The sequence below is a fragment of the Molossus molossus genome, unplaced genomic scaffold, assembly GCF_014108415.1.
Source record: "Molossus molossus isolate mMolMol1 unplaced genomic scaffold, mMolMol1.p scaffold_m16_p_4, whole genome shotgun sequence".
Taxonomy (NCBI): Eukaryota; Metazoa; Chordata; class Mammalia; order Chiroptera; family Molossidae; genus Molossus; species Molossus molossus.
Window position 1 is genome coordinate 78,521,794 of NW_023425377.1, and position 15,110 is coordinate 78,536,903.

Below are 15,110 nucleotides of genomic sequence, written 5' to 3' on the forward strand. Positions count from 1 at the left end.
CACAGCTTTGTGGAATTGATTTGCACAAACTGGAAGGAAAGAGGGCAGGGTGTCCCAGAGGAGGCAGGAAGCATGTTAGTGAGGATGAAGGACAGAAAGTCACCTAGTGTGATCAGGGATTGCCAGCAGACCAGTTGTTTGAAAGAGGAGGGGTAGCTTGGAGACAGTTGTGCTCAGGTCAGACATGGTAACATTTTTGTACCGGATGCTGCTCTTGATGGATGGAGTCTGGGGGGATTTCCTACCCATCTTCCTTCAAAACAAGTCATTTTATCTCTTGGCACTTTGTTCCCTACCTTTCCTCCAAACAGAGCTTCACAAATATGTATCATGGTCGTCAATCAACAAATGTCCTTGATGCTGTGAGTTTCCTGGAGTCTGGTTTAGACCCCATTACTGATCTCTAAGGCTTTTTGGTACAGCGGAAGAGCAAGCAATCAACTCACTATCGACACATGTCCTGGTGTGTGGGGTGATGTGTGTGCAGAAATATAGATCCCTCGTAGGAGGGCTACCAGGATGTTGTGTTCCCTCTTCTTAACGAAGAGTTCAGCCCAGCCAGTGTGTCTCAGTGGTTAAGTGTTGACCCTGTACCAAGAGGTCACCAGATTGATTCCTGGTCGGGGCACATGCTCAGGTTGTGGGCCTGATCCCCAGTGGGGGGCATGCAGGAGGTGGCCAGTCAATGTTCTCTCTCATCAATGCTTCTATCTCTCTCCCTCTCCTTTTCTCTCTCTCTAAAAATCAATAAAGAGCCCTGGCCAGTTTGGCTCAGCGGTTAGAGCGTTGGCCTGCGGTCCGGAGAGACCCGGGTTCGGTTCCCGCTAAGGGCACGTACCTCGGTTGCAGTTTGTCCCCGGCCCTGGTTGGTCGTGCGGGTGGCAGCCACTCGATGTGTCCCTTTCACATCGATGTTTCTCTCTCTCTCTCTCTTCCTCTCTCTCCCTCCCACTCTATCTGTACAAAGAATGGAAAAAATGTCCTCGGGTGAGGATTAAAAATAAAAAATAAAAAATAAAAAAAAAATTAAAAATCAATAAAGAAAAAATATTAAAAAAAGAAGAAGAAGCCCTGGCCGGTTTGGCTCAGCGGTTAGAACATCAGCCTGCGGTCCCGAGAGACCCGGGTTCGGTTCCCGCTAAGGGCATGTACCTGGGTTGCAGTTTGTCCCCAGCCCTGGTCGGTCGTGCGGGTGGCAGCCACTTGATGTGTCCCTTTCACATCGATGTTTCTCTCTCTCTCTCTCCTCCTCTCTCTCCCTCCCACTCTACCTGAGCAAAAAATGCCCTCGGGTGAGGATAAAAAAAAAAAAAAAAAAGAAGAGTTCACACCAAACCTTCCACTCCAGAAACCCCAGCATTCCTATTGCCCATGTCCTGGACCCTGCCTCAAGCTACTTGCCCAAGGCCCTCTTCACCTCATTCCTTCCTCCTGAGGGCATCACACAGCCTAGGGCAGGCTCGTATTTGTAGGGCAGTTTGTGGTACTTAAAGCATGTTAACACCCAAGTCCCACAACACATCATTGTCATTACCTCATTTTAGAGTTAAAGAAACAGGTTCAAGGGGGCCCACATTCTTGCTTAAAGTCACAGCCTGGTGGACAGAGCTAGATCCAGTCCCTGTTCTGTGGTCCAAGCCCCTCCATTCCCTCTGTCATCCCCTGGTTTGCCTTGGGCCTCGGGCATACCTTTGTTTTGGCTTACTACTAACACACTTGAGAGCGAGCTTTTGGAGGGTGGGGCCTGCTTACTTATCTCAAAAGATAGTGATTGCCTGAGCACCTACTGGACACCAGGCCCGTGGTGCTCTACTAACTCAGTCACTGTAGCCAGCACTGCTGATGATGGCAAGTTAGTGTTTGGGGACAGGGTGTGTTTGGAGTGGGGAGGTGAGGCTGCCCCAGTGGAGTTGCTAGAATGAATTTGAGCCTCAGGAGGAGAAAGGGCCCCTGAGAACTGCTCTTCTCTGTCTGTGGCCTGAGGTAGGACCTGGGCACCTCGAAGTCTGGGTGCTCACCCATCACTGGGGCATGAGAGGTGGTGTCAGTGGACATGTGTCTGCATCCTTAGAAAGGAAAGGCTCACCCACTATTCACTGCAGGGTGGGTGGCAGCTGTGGGGCAGGAATAGTTTGCCCTGATGACCATCTGCAATGGCCCACCTGGACCTGGCAGCTCCTCCCTCCTTGGTCCCATTGGTTTCCTCCTGAGTGAGCTGAGGTTGGACAGTGATTCTGAGATTCCTTCCAGCTCCAGGTTTCTAAGACTGACTTTGCAGTTTAGAAGGGCATGTGACCCTGGACAAATAGGATGGGTTACAGATGAAAGTGTGGTCGTGTAGGGTGACAAGATGCTGGCACCGAATACATGGCACTAGCTCACAGTGCCCATCACTAACCCGTGGTAGGGGCTCGACTGCAGTGCCAGTGCCAAGAGTTGTCCCAGGATTGTGTTCTGCCCAGGTGCTGCTGGTAGCCACACCTAAAGAAACTGGTCTTGGTGACTGTGAGCCACCATGGCTGTGAGTCACCTGTCATCTGAGCCAGGTGAAAACACATTCCTTAGTGCCCACTCAGAGCTTCTGCCCCAGGCTGTCTGGTGGAGGAGATCCCAGGCCACCCTCTGTCCTTCCCAACAATCCACAGGGGACCTAAGTGTGTTCCCACACACACACCTCCCTGCTCCAACCTGGTGTGTGTTTTTAGGCCATTTCATTTTGGCCTTCATGACCTGTTTGCCTGTCAGCCTTCCTTTTCTGTGTCCTATCCTCCCTAACTGTAGACCCTTTGCTTTCATGGGGGTTCCTGTTGATAACAAACCAGCCACTTCTGGGTATGAGGTCCTCTGGATTCAAGCCACCCTAAGCCTGGCTTGCTTAGATTTTTTGTCTTTGCAGATTTTCCAGAACCTTTGCACTCTCTGGTGTGGTAGCCAGCTGTGGGCAGACCTTGGGCAGAGAGTAAGGGAGCTGGACAGGTAGCCTCCAGCCAGAGAGCCAGCCTAACTTGAACTTCCCATAAAGGAAGGTTGGGGATGGGGGGGTGGGCTTTCATCCAGCCATCTCCCCAGTTCACTGTCTTCCCAGAATTCAGCCACAGTGGAGTGATGGGATGAGATCAGATTTCCATGAGGCTGTATTAGCTAAGCGCTTCCTGAGTCTTAGATGCCATTGTGATCGCAGGTACTGCAGTGACCAGGTGCTCACTCTGAGTTCATAGTCCAGTGGGAGGAGGGCCGCAAAGAGGTGGGAATGAGGTGAGTACCTTTGTGGAACAGGAAACAGCCCGGGCGAACCTGGTCCAAGGTGAGGTCCAAAGGGGGCAGCTTGAGAGAGGAGGTGCCATGGTGTGGTGGGAGAGGTGGCCACCACCCAGGTCACCCCTGTCTGGGTAAGAAGGTGGGTGATGGAGAATGAGGAGGGCTTCCTGGAAGAGGTGGATTCTCAGACCTTTAAAAATGGAAGAGGTCTTAGAGATAGGGACATGGCATCTGTGTTCCAGAAAGCAGGGGCTCTGGGCTTTTAGGTTGGTCACTTGTTCACCCTAGCTTGTCATTGTTCGAGTACCTTTAGCCCTTCACTGACACTTGTACTGAATATCTACAGCCTATTGTGCAGTAGGCTGTGGTCACAATTTTTAATGCAGAGGCTGTTCTGGTGCCTTGTAAAGGCTGGGCAGACCTGTGCCTCACAGGATTTCTAAGCCCTATTTCCTTTCTCTTCCTGAAGAGCCACTTTTGCATCAGCTTTGCCATCGATAACAGATTAGTTTGCAAAAACACCCCATCATTTCTGTGCATAAGCATAGCAGTCATGCTTTGCTATAGACCCGCCACCAGCAGCTCCTCACAGTGAACCCAGCTCGCTATTAGTGGTATGGAGCTGATGCTGCCCTGCCAGGCAGGTCCCAGGGGGTGTATTGCCTCATTTGTTTGTGGATTGGGTGTTTCTTTTTATAAGTTTTTATCTGAAATTGATTTTCCCAGTTGTATGACATGCAGCCCTCCTGCCTTGTCTCCAAGATAAGAAAATAAAATGCATGAGGCTGATGTGTATCTAGACATATTAGCTCTGGCAAGAGGTCCAGATGCAACTTGTTCCTAGGAGATGAGCCTCAATTGATTGCTGGCATCTCAGTCAGAAGTAAAGACCCTCGGCACAGCCAGGGGCACTGACTTGGATTGGGCCTGCTCCCAGGGGCCTGAGACATGGCCTCACACTTGCTGGAATACTCTCCTAAAGTGGTGGGACCCAATCCTGAGCACTGGCCCTCAGTCTCCCACAATTGTTATCGGCCCCCTTGTCCTGCCAGGCCACTGACAGACCTGGCCAGTCTCTGAAAATGAGGAAATAGATCAGAGAGGTTCAGGGCAGCCCTTAGAGCTGGTGATTAAGACTGGGGACCTAGTTACCTGTACTGTCTGGCTTGGGGTCACATACACACACAAACACACGCTACACTACCTGGCCTTGGGCAAGACACGTCACTTCCTAGAGCCTTAGTTGTCCCATTTATAAGGTGGAGACACTTGCCCAGAGGCTGTAGCTGGACCCTGTGGGCACAGGAGGTCCTGACGGCTCTGTTCCTTCCTCTTGGGGTTTTCAAGGATGACAAAAGGGCCAGTGGGGCAGCAGGTCCAAGGAGCTATGTAGTGTCTGCTATGTCTCGTAGAAGTATTAAAAAATACAGATTCTTTGATCTCTTCTCAGCTCCAGCAGGCCTGCCTCCTACTGTAAGCCATAAGGGCTTCGATTAGAAGCTGGCTTTCTTCACCTGAGGGAATGTAGAGCCCATGGCCACAGATCTCTTTCAGCCTTCAGGTCCTCCTGTACTACTGCTCCTTCGTTTGTTAGTCACTCCTTTGGGAGATGAGGAAAGGGCCTCCCAGAAAGGAAGGGGCTTGGTCACAGCCCACACTCCCCTCTGACCCTGTCCAAGAGCACACACTCTTTGTGGGGGCAGACGAGCCAGCAAGAAGAGTTGGCCCTTCAGGGTGATTTGAGTGTAGGGCGTTAGGCCAGCCATTCTGTCAGATGGAATCCACTCCATGCACAGTGCTGGGCGATGTGCTTGGTGACAGCAGAAAGCACATGTGGGGTGACTCAGGAGCTTGCCTTTGGCTACTGGAGACAAATGTGGGATGCATGGCATGCAGAGTTAGAACTTGAGAGTGCTCTGAAAGGTGTGGGCAGCTCTAATGGGAAGTCGTGCCCAAGCTGAAGCCTCTGACCTCACAGTCCTACTCTGGGTTAGGCCAAGCAGAACTGACAGGCAGGGTACGAGGGGGAAAAGTCTGGGGGCCGTGGTGCAAAGCCTGGACAGTAGTCTGGAGAGGGCGGTAGGCCCCAACGCACAGAGGGTTCTGGACAGGAGGCCGGGGCAAGGTCTAGGAGGGAAGACCAGCCAAGAGACTGCCCAGGGGTCCTGGCGAATAAACTGATGCAAGTTCAAGCCATGGTGGGGGTAGGCCTGGTTCAGGTGGGCAGAGGAGCTCCCAGGGGTCCTCATGAAGGATTGCAGGGTTACAGCTGGTGGCACATTGTAAGGCCTCAGCAGAAAAGCAGTATGACAACAGCATGAGGAGTGGGCCAGGCACTTGCAGAGGTCTGGCAACTTTGCTTACAACAAAGAAAAATTCTCAGCCTGGAGCTGAAGGAGCAGCTATCTCAGTTTCTGCCCTGGAGGAACCTGTGGCTGCGGGTACTGAGACCTACAAAAGGGCTTTACAGTGAGGACTTGGCTGCACCTGGGTTATGTCTAGAGGAGCTTTGTCATCTGGCTCACCACTTCCTCTAAAATCAGTTCTTTCCAATGGCCAGTTTCTGCTTTGCTGTCAGTGCCCATGCCATGTCCAGCTCAGACTTTTGAATTAAGCCAGACAGAAGACTTGGAGAGAATTTTTCTTGCTTAAACCCCACTCCCACCCCATTTTAACAGCATGTGCCAGGCCAGGAAGCTGTAGTTGAGGTTTCATGTGTCAGTCAGCTCACTGCCTTCCAGATAGCAAAGCATGTATCATCTCGTGCCAGCCCAGAGTCCTATTCTCAAACTGGAGGAGTCAGGAGCCAGGCATATGTGCCAGGAGGTGGGGAGCTTGCGCCACCCTGACATGTGATATAAATGGTCAGTACTGCCAGTATTGGGAAACTACCTAGACTGTGAGAGACCAGGTCTGACCAAGGCCTCTATGCCAGCCTCCTCTCCACAGCAACAGCCAGTCCCCCATGCTCCCCGACCCCTGGCTGGGAGACCCAGCAGCTGGCTTGTCCCTGCAACCTGGGGGACCTGAGGCCTGAGGGTTCTGCATCTGAGCCAGTATCTCAGCCACCACTCCCAGGCCTGAGCTGCTGCCCCTTCTGCTGAGAAAATGCCTTGGGCTTCAAAAGCCACCCTCCTTCTGCCAGAAGTAGGTTCCTAACAAACCTGTGACACTCTGCACATGGAGGTGTGTCTGTGGGCCTGTGTCTGCCCCTTGGGACCCGATCTGGTGGTCACAGTGCCCAATTTGGGGTTTCCACATGAAAAGTAACTTTAGAAGCTTTTTCCTAGTTGATCATTTCTACCACTTCCGTTCACGAAGCTGTTTATTTAAAATATATTTAGCTTTGATCTCTGGGTGGAGAGGAAATGTGTGCCCAGAGGCATGAAGGGTACCAGCAAATCCAGGGAAATTTCAGAGTTCCCAGTGTGCCAAAGTAAGTCCTGACTTGTCAGAACACCTCCCTCCGTAGGGTTTAACAAAGGGGTGGTGACTTTCTGTGTCAGTCAGCTCCACAAGTATTTAGAGCGTCAGTCTTCCTGCTTACCTATCTCCTTGGGTTGAGAGGTTGATTTCTACCTCCGATTCCTCCCAGTCAAGGTATGAAGGTTCATTTGGGCACAAATGGTGTTTTTGTGGCCTCTACTTGTGTGACGCCTCTTCCTGAATGGCCCAGTCCCACATCGGTGGTCTTCACTCTCAAAAGCCATGAGGGAGCTCCTAGCTGCCTGGAATCAGAGTGCTGCACCTATCAGCAAGCATTTCCTAATTGAACCATTCACCAAGGCCTCAACTTTGGAAATCATTCTGAGTATCTTGGTGACATCGGGGTCACTGAGGATTTCCAGGCAGGGACAGACACATTGAGAACAGGAGACTTCAAGGCAGCCAGTGCACTGTGCATAGACCTCCCCAAGAAGCATGCTTGGCTCACCTTTCCAGAAAGAGTCTGGTTAGCCAAAGAGCAAGCCATCTCGTGTCTCGGCCAGTGTTTCCGAGTTGGGGGTCCAGGAGTGCAAGGAGAGAGGGAGATCAAGAAGGCCAGTGGCTTCATATGTCAGCCTGGCAACAGACCAGCCGGGGCCCTGCCCATGTCATGGACTCTCTGAGTCACGAGACAAAGACTGTAATGGAAACCAGAGAGGTTGCTCAGAGGTGTTTGGCACACGTCTCTTCAGATATTAGGAAGCCAGAAGGGAGGAGAGTCACATTTGGATTTAGAGGCAAACGGGTCCTCCCTCCTTCCCTTTCTGTCCCTTTGACAGCATCATAACTCAGGAATTTCTCAGCCCTGCCCAGGATCATCACAGTTGCCTCTTGGGGCCTTCCAAGTCCAGCACTCTGCACATGGGGCGCAGCCCTTGGAAGCCCCACCCACTTCCGGCTGGGCCCTGCGCAGGCCCCAGGCTTCACCCCATTCCATTGTTGACCAGTTTTCCAGTTTGGGGCGCAGCACATGATGGACTGTCCAGTCTGGCAGGTCTGGGCACAGCTCCCACCTCCTCCACTTTTGGCTGCACGGCCTTTAAATTCTTTCATCTCTCATCCCTCAGTTTCCTCATCTGTGAAATGGGTGTGCTGGTCCCTGCATTGTTGTTGCGTAAGCGTGACAATGACATCTTACAGGATCATGACTACATGGTGCCTGGCACATGATGGATCAGGAATGGTGGCACTTGTGCCCCTGAACTTGCATCTCACCCAGAATACCCTCTGCCAACCTGGCTAGGCTCTGCCTGTTAGGACACCCTGCCTTGCCTTTGAGGTCCAGTGTGGATAGCACTGGTCTGTGCGGCCCACCCAGACAGGAGCACATCCCTCTGCCATGTTGGTATGTTTACATCTCCTTGCAGCTCTTGTCACATCACGTTTTTCTCTGATGTTCTTGTCTCCCTCACCAGAGGGATGCCCCTCGAGGCTGTCTCACCTCTGGGCCACTGTCTCCGTGCCTATTGCTCTGGCTGATGAAAGGGATGCTCCATAGCCTGGCGTGGAAAGTGTCACCCTCATGCATTCATAGACAGGCAGGGAGAAGTCAGGCAGAGGCAAGAGGGGAAGCCTGCCCCCAGGAGACCCCAGTGTTACCCAGTCATAGAGTACTGCACATGGCCGCCCAGAGCATGATGTCTGGACGAGGTGTGAGGACACTGAGCAAGGAACGTGGAGCCCCCATTTTGGACAGCAAAGCCAAGCCCCAAGCAACCCTGTTTATCTCCCCTTCTCCCCACTACTCCATGCCAGCTCCCTCCTCCTCCTCTTTTTTTTTTTTTTTGGTTAATTCTCACCTGAGGATATTTTTCCTTTTTTTTTTTTTAAATAGAGTAGAAAGGAGGGATGTGGGGGAGAGAGAGAAACTCGATGTGAGAGACACATCGATTGGCTACCTCCTGCATGACCCTGAACCTGCAACCCAGGTATGTGCCCTTGACTGGACTTGAACCTATGATCTTTTGGTCAGCGGACCAATGCTCAAACTACTGAGCTAAAGCAGCCAGGGCTGCTCCTCCTCTCTTTTTTTTTTCCTTAAAACTCCTAATTCATTAAAGTGAATTTTCTGCCTTGGTCACAGAGCCTGCACATCAGCCAGTTTATTTCCCGTGTGGTATCAATCAGGGTTTTCTGCTGAGATGACTCGATTATGAGGCCTGTGGATGGTGCCACAGTCCACTTGGCAGGATTCAAATTGCGCCTTCAGCTGCTACCAAGTGGCCACCACAGATGTGCCTGTGCAGTGAGGGGCATCATCCAGCACCCCTGGGTAAAGGCTCCTGCTTCACTCTTCCAGTGGCTGCCCTGACGGGTCTGGGAATACAGCATCTTCTCAGTTCCTTTTGTGGACTGTTCTGTTGCACATTCTCTTTCTCTCCTGTGTGTCAGAGTTCTTGCTTCTTTCCATAGGTGGCCAAAGATCTAGAATGCTGAAAGTCGCCAGTCTTTGAAATCTCGTAGATGCTGTGAGGTGAAGCCCCACCTCCAGTCTAGGCCTGCTCACTTCCCAGGTGCCTGGTTCACAGGTGTCATTGTCAGACAGTGCAAGCGCCTGAAATAGGCCTGACTGATTCTGCCCTTTGAAGTCACTGGGCATGTTATTGTAAATATGACCATTCAGAGTCCATGTGGGATAAGGCCTGGGGGTTCCTGGGAGAGCAGCCTGAGTGAGTTGGGCATTTGGGAACGTGAAAAGGACTGGGGTCTCTATTACTCTCTCACTAGCCACCTGTGTAGTCTAAGCACAGTTTGAACTTACGGAGAAATGGAGCTGTGAACTTTATCCTGCCATGGAAGGGTCTACCTAGAGAGCATCCTGACCCCTGAGCATCCAGGGTTGGCTGCTTACCCTCAGGCAGCCCCTAAAAGAGCTGCACTGTACACCCAAAGCTACTTCCTTGTAACCCACACATGGCTCCCAGCTCTGCCTGTGGACCACTCAGTTCCCCTCTCTGCTGGGTCCCAGTCATGCCTCCTGGGGAGCTCCACACTCGGCACTGTACCCTTTTGTTGCTGTTGCTGGGTTGGCACGTGGCTTCTTGGGTTTTCCCATGTTTCCTTTTGACCTCTTGTTGTCATCTCATCCGTTTGTGCTGGTTCTAAGACTGAGCCTTGGAGAGCAGGGACAAGGGGGACTTGAGCTCAAAGCTCCCAGGTTGGGTGGGGTGGGGACACTGGTAGGAGCCTGGTAGTTCCTCTAAGGCCTCCTGGGTACCTGAGCACATGGATGGCCAAGTAAACCTAGCCCTGAGTGGGGGACCAGCAGAGCTGTTCAGAAAGCTTGGGAAAACTGAGTCCTGGATTCCAGGAGAACTGAGGAGGTCTGGAAGAAGCTACAGGGGCTCTTCCCTGGGAGAGCTGTTCCCTTCAGTGCCCTGCACTGAGCGAGCTGTCTGGCCCTGGTGCCCTTGGCCCGTAAGGTGTGGTTTTAAGCACCAGTGCTTCAGCCCCCCTCCCAGTTCACCAGAAGAGTGTCTCACGTCAGGCGGCTAGCTCACTTCCTTCTCTGGCAACCACCAAATTTGAGAACGTCCTATTTTCCCATAATCAAAAGAAGCGAAACTGTCTCAGGAAATAAAGTGAAACACCCCTAAAACACCTATGGCAGACAGAGTCTTTTCTTTATGAAGTCATTAGCAGAAACTGGAGGGCAGCCCTTGCCTCTCCTGTGATGTACCAGAAGATGGTGCTCCGAAGAGCACAGCCAGCAGGTCCAAGTGGTGACAGTCCCTGGGCCAGCCCCATACACCAACCTTGCCCTGCTTCCTTCTACCCCCCCCCCCCTGCAGTGGTCACCTCTCTCGCCTGTGCCCAGTTAGTTTCCTCCTGGACTCCCAGGGTATAGCCAAGTTGAAAACCACTAACTTTCAGGGGCACAAGGTCCCTTTCCTTCTTGACTTCTGGGGGGAGGGGGACAGCTAAATACAGACAGGCTAGGCCTGCCCTGGAGTTCTGCTGAATCCCCATAGAGGGCCAAGACACTTGGGAAAGGTGACAAGACACATGGGAAAAGTGACAAGACACGTGGTCAGAGGTGTGGACAGTGTGGGTACCCAGTGCTTATCGTACACCAGGCACACTCCTGAGCACACACACATGCAGCAGGCCACCGAAGCTGGGATGTTGCCCTGTGAGTGCATACTTGTCACCTCATTTTACAGTGGAAAAAACTGAGGCCTAGTAAAGCCAGTTATTTATGACCACACAGGTAGAAGGTGGCAAACCTGTCCTTGAATGCCAGTAATCTGGCTGCTCCTGCAGGCTGGCAGCCACTAAGCATCTTCATGGGCCCCAGGAGAGGTTTTCATGTGTGGGTGGGAAACTTCTGCTGGTTATCAGGAAATGTAGTGAGTGCGTCTGTGTATGTGCCATGTGTGCATGAGTGCCTGTGACTAAAACATGAGAAATTGAACATCACATTCTGCTGTTCAGATTTGTGTGCATGCACACACATGTGTGAGAAATTACTTCCAGGCACCATAACATTTGGCCCACAGAGCAAGTCTCTCCCTCCCTCTCAGCTCTTGTCAAACATGGCATTTCCCATGTTCACTCAGCCATAGGACCTCCTTTCCACTGCAGACCTGCTTGCCTTTCAGGTGCCAGCCCTGCCTCCCCCAGAGGATGCATTTTAGGGGATTTGCCATACCCAGTGGTCTCTGAGATTCCTACCAAGGGAAAGTGCCCCCGCCCTCATTGAAGGAGTGTTTGGATTTGGAGCCAGGGCACTTGGCCACCAGTCTTGCCCTTGGTTGCTGCATTCAGCATCCCTGGGGAGCCATCATGCCTGTTCTGATCCCTTGACCTCCCAGCAGCAATGGAAAGCATCCTGGCGCCTTGTCTCCTCCTTTTCTGAAACTAACTCTCTTACCTCCTTTTGTTCCCCAGCTGGTCAGTGAGAAGGTCGGAGGGGCTGAAGGGACCAAGCTTGACGATGACTTCAAAGAAATGGAGAAGGTAATGGGGAAAGTGGTATGCCCTGTCTAATGCCTGGCACTATTTACCGAGACCCTCATGAGGCCCAGCTCTGACATCTGGTGTGGGTAGGGGAATGAGGCTTATCAGGATGGACTAGGTAGGTATCAGGCATCCCACAGCCCTGGTCAGGCAACGGGGACACAGTGTAATGAAAACAGGGCGGCCAGGCAGCCCTCACAGCAGTGGGTAGTTCTTACGTGGGCTCTGAGGCAGGCAGGGACTAGGGAGCAGGGCAAGGACTATCCAGGGGCCCCTGGTTTGGCCTTGGGCACCCCGGTGGTTTTGAAACCGCACATGCTGCCTCTCTTTACAGAAGGTGGATGTTACCAGCAAGGCTGTGGTGGAAGTGCTGGCCAGAACCATTGAATATCTGCAGCCCAACCCAGGTAGGGGCACCAGCTAGCTGCAAGTTCTTCCGGTTACCACAGCATGAAGAAGGAATGTAAGGGATCACAAAACTGAAATGTCATGGAGTGGGTGGATTTTAGGCATGGCTGAATCCAGGGATCTAAAGGATGTACTTGGGGCCATGCATTTCCTTTTTGCATCATCTGGCAGCTCTTTCTTGTGTCATTCCCAGACTTAAATCATCACTGCAGCTAACAGTGCCAGCAGAAAGGAGCATCTTCCCCCACCCCCAACTGATTCATTGAACAAATTTGAATTGGGTTCTCATCCTAGTTTGCCAGGCCCCAGCTACGTGCCCACCTTTGGAGCATGAAGTGGGGTCTCCTAGGATGAGAGGGAAATGGGGACCCTCCCTCAAGGAAAATCCAAATGCTAGTTCCCATAGTAGGAGGCAATGGATGTAGCAAACCCAGGCATCTCCATTCAAGGCCTGTGCCAGGACAGACCCAAGTGGGCAGAGGTGTGCGCACAGTTCCTCCCCCAACTCAGGCAGATATCCACGTGTGGGATGCCTGTACCTGCCCACCACCACTTCTCTAGGGTGCTACTCCACCAAGCCATAGAGGGGAGGGGCTCAATCAGAGCCATGCTCCAGGATGAGGAGGCCCTGAGGTCTCCTGAGGAGCTGATCACTCCCACCCACTGCCCATGATCCTTTGTGGCCAAGAAGAGCAGAAGAGGGCAAGTCTGCTCAGGCTTTGTCTCATAGCCTGGTTGTCAGCAGGCATGGCAACCAAGGTTCCTTGGGCCAAGGGAGTACTTTAGAAATACATTGGCCTTGGGGGAGAGGGGTCGCACCCAGGCCAGAGAGAGGCAGCTGGCAGATCTGGCCAAACCCAGGCCTGGTGGCTCCTGGAGAGACTACCCACATGCCCACCTGGCCCATTCTGTTCCAGCCTCGCGGGCCAAGCTGACAATGCTCAACACAGTATCCAAGATCCGTGGGCAGGTGAAGAATCCTGGCTACCCGCAGTCGGAGGGCCTGCTTGGCGAATGCATGATTCGTCATGGGAAGGAGCTGGGTGGCGAGTCCAACTTCGGTAAGGGCAGGCATGAAGGACTCAGGCCTCCGGCCTCAGCAGAGTTGCATGGGTAGGCAGCCAGGCAGAGGGAGGAAAGGCCAGAGCTTCCCCACACTGGTGAGCAGGAGGTCACTCCCCTCCCATAGCTCCAGAATCTTCTGTAGTGCTGGCCGGTCCCTGGATGAAAGCAACTGAAGCTTCTGAGAAAGCCCCTCTGTGTCCCCCATGGGGATGAGGGAGAATCCCAACCCTGCCTGAAGTGTTAAGGCTTAGGGAAGCCCCCCACCCCTCATGCCACAGCTTGTTCAGGGCAAATATGGTCCCTTGTAAAAGTGTGGAAGGGCAGATTGTCCCACACCACTGTGGCTCAGATTCAGACTACGGTCTGTTGCTCTGAATTCTGGTCCAGGTCCTTAGCTTTGGGGTCAGTTTAGAAGTTGGGGGTGTCTTGGCCCCATAGGCCAAGGCATCCCATCATGACTTCTTCCCCCACCCCTCCCCTTCCACAGGTGATGCCCTTCTGGATGCAGGGGAGTCCATGAAGTGCCTGGCTGAGGTAAAGGACTCCCTGGACATAGAGGTCAAGCAGAATTTCATCGATCCCCTCCAGAACCTGTGCGACAAAGACCTGAAGGAGATCCAGGTACACCTTGATGGCTTGTCCCTCACCCCCACTCCGAGTATAGCCCTCAGGGATCCCTCACAGCTCCCTCACTCAGACAGTGAGCCTCTTTCCTTCCTGGGCCCCACCTTGGTCCACCTCCGTGCATACTTGCAGTGAGAAGGGCTGCAGGGCATTGGGTTGGCCCTGCAGTGTGACCCTCATCCCTGTCCCCAGCACCACCTGAAGAAGCTGGAGGGCCGCCGCCTAGACTTTGACTATAAGAAGAAGCGGCAGGGCAAGATCCCCGATGAGGAGCTGCGCCAGGCCCTGGAGAAGTTCGAAGAGTCCAAGGAGGTGGCCGAGACCAGCATGCACAACCTCCTGGAGACTGACGTATGTCCATGGGCCTGGGGACCACCCTTGGGAAGCCCTTAAAATGAGGAGGCCAGCAGGGATGCCAGCTTCCACAAGGGCTCAATGCCCGTTTAGAGGGTAAAGGAAATGGAGGGGGAACAAGGACTGGAAGTGGGCAGCACTGGCACCCTGAGTCTTTGGGTCTTTTCAGGCCCTTCACTGTTCTTCAGCTGCAGTTCAAAGGTCCTCTGGGCACCAGTGCCTGGAGCAGTCTGAGAGACTTCTTGCAGGAGCTAGAGTGGAGATGGGGGTTAGAGGGCAGCCCCCTCTTCAGCTCTGGCTGGTTGCTTACAGATTGAGCAGGTGAGCCAGCTCTCTGCCCTGGTGGACGCCCAGCTGGAATACCACCGGCAGGCTGTGCAGATTCTGGACGAGCTGGCTAACAAGCTGAAACGAAGGTGAGCTCCTTCCCACTCTGTGCTGGCCAGGGAAAGCCTTGTGGTTGTGGGGTCCTTGGAAACCTGGAGTCCCTGCTGTGAATTCCTGAGCTGGCCATTGAGATTGCCTGCACACCTCCCCCTAACAGCCCAGCCTGTCCAGAGCCTAGTGGCTGGCTTTTCGTAATCTCTGGGCTGTGAGGGTGGGAGTTGGGGTCCCACAAGGGAACATGATCTCCTCGGGCTTGTCCTGGCCTCTGAAGGAGTGGCTGGGGAACGGAAGACAGCCTGAAGGGACAGGAGGCAGCTCACCCAGGGCTGACCCCACTTCCTCCACTGCCAGTCTCCTTGGTTGGCAGTGGTTTGGGGCCAAGGGGCTTCAGCAGGACCCAGCTGACCAGCAATCTGAAAAAATACTCGATTCTGGGGCTACAGCCCAGGGTGTCCCCCAGATTTCCGTGTGTTGTGTCCACCTCACAACCTCCCCAGCGCCCCACTGCCCATGTGGCAGCAGCACCCTGGGTCATGCAGGTTCTGCAGCTGCTCACACTTCCCCCTTCA

General features: G+C 53.2%; 1 protein-coding gene across 4 annotated transcripts in view; it reads left to right on the forward strand.

Annotated features, from left to right (window-relative positions):
- Positions 1-15,110, forward strand: part of SH3GL1 (SH3 domain containing GRB2 like 1, endophilin A2) — a 36,379-nt gene that overhangs the window by 18,980 nt on the left and 2,289 nt on the right. For 2 of the 4 annotated variants that reach the window (XM_036239672.1, XM_036239671.1), the window contains exons 2-7: positions 11,635-11,703; positions 12,038-12,110; positions 13,029-13,172; positions 13,664-13,797; positions 13,993-14,151; positions 14,467-14,570. In XM_036239672.1, coding sequence (XP_036095565.1) covers positions 11,635-11,703; positions 12,038-12,110; positions 13,029-13,172; positions 13,664-13,797; positions 13,993-14,151; positions 14,467-14,570 — 683 coding nt within the window. The other 2 variants (XM_036239674.1, XM_036239673.1) reach the window with 2 other exon arrangements.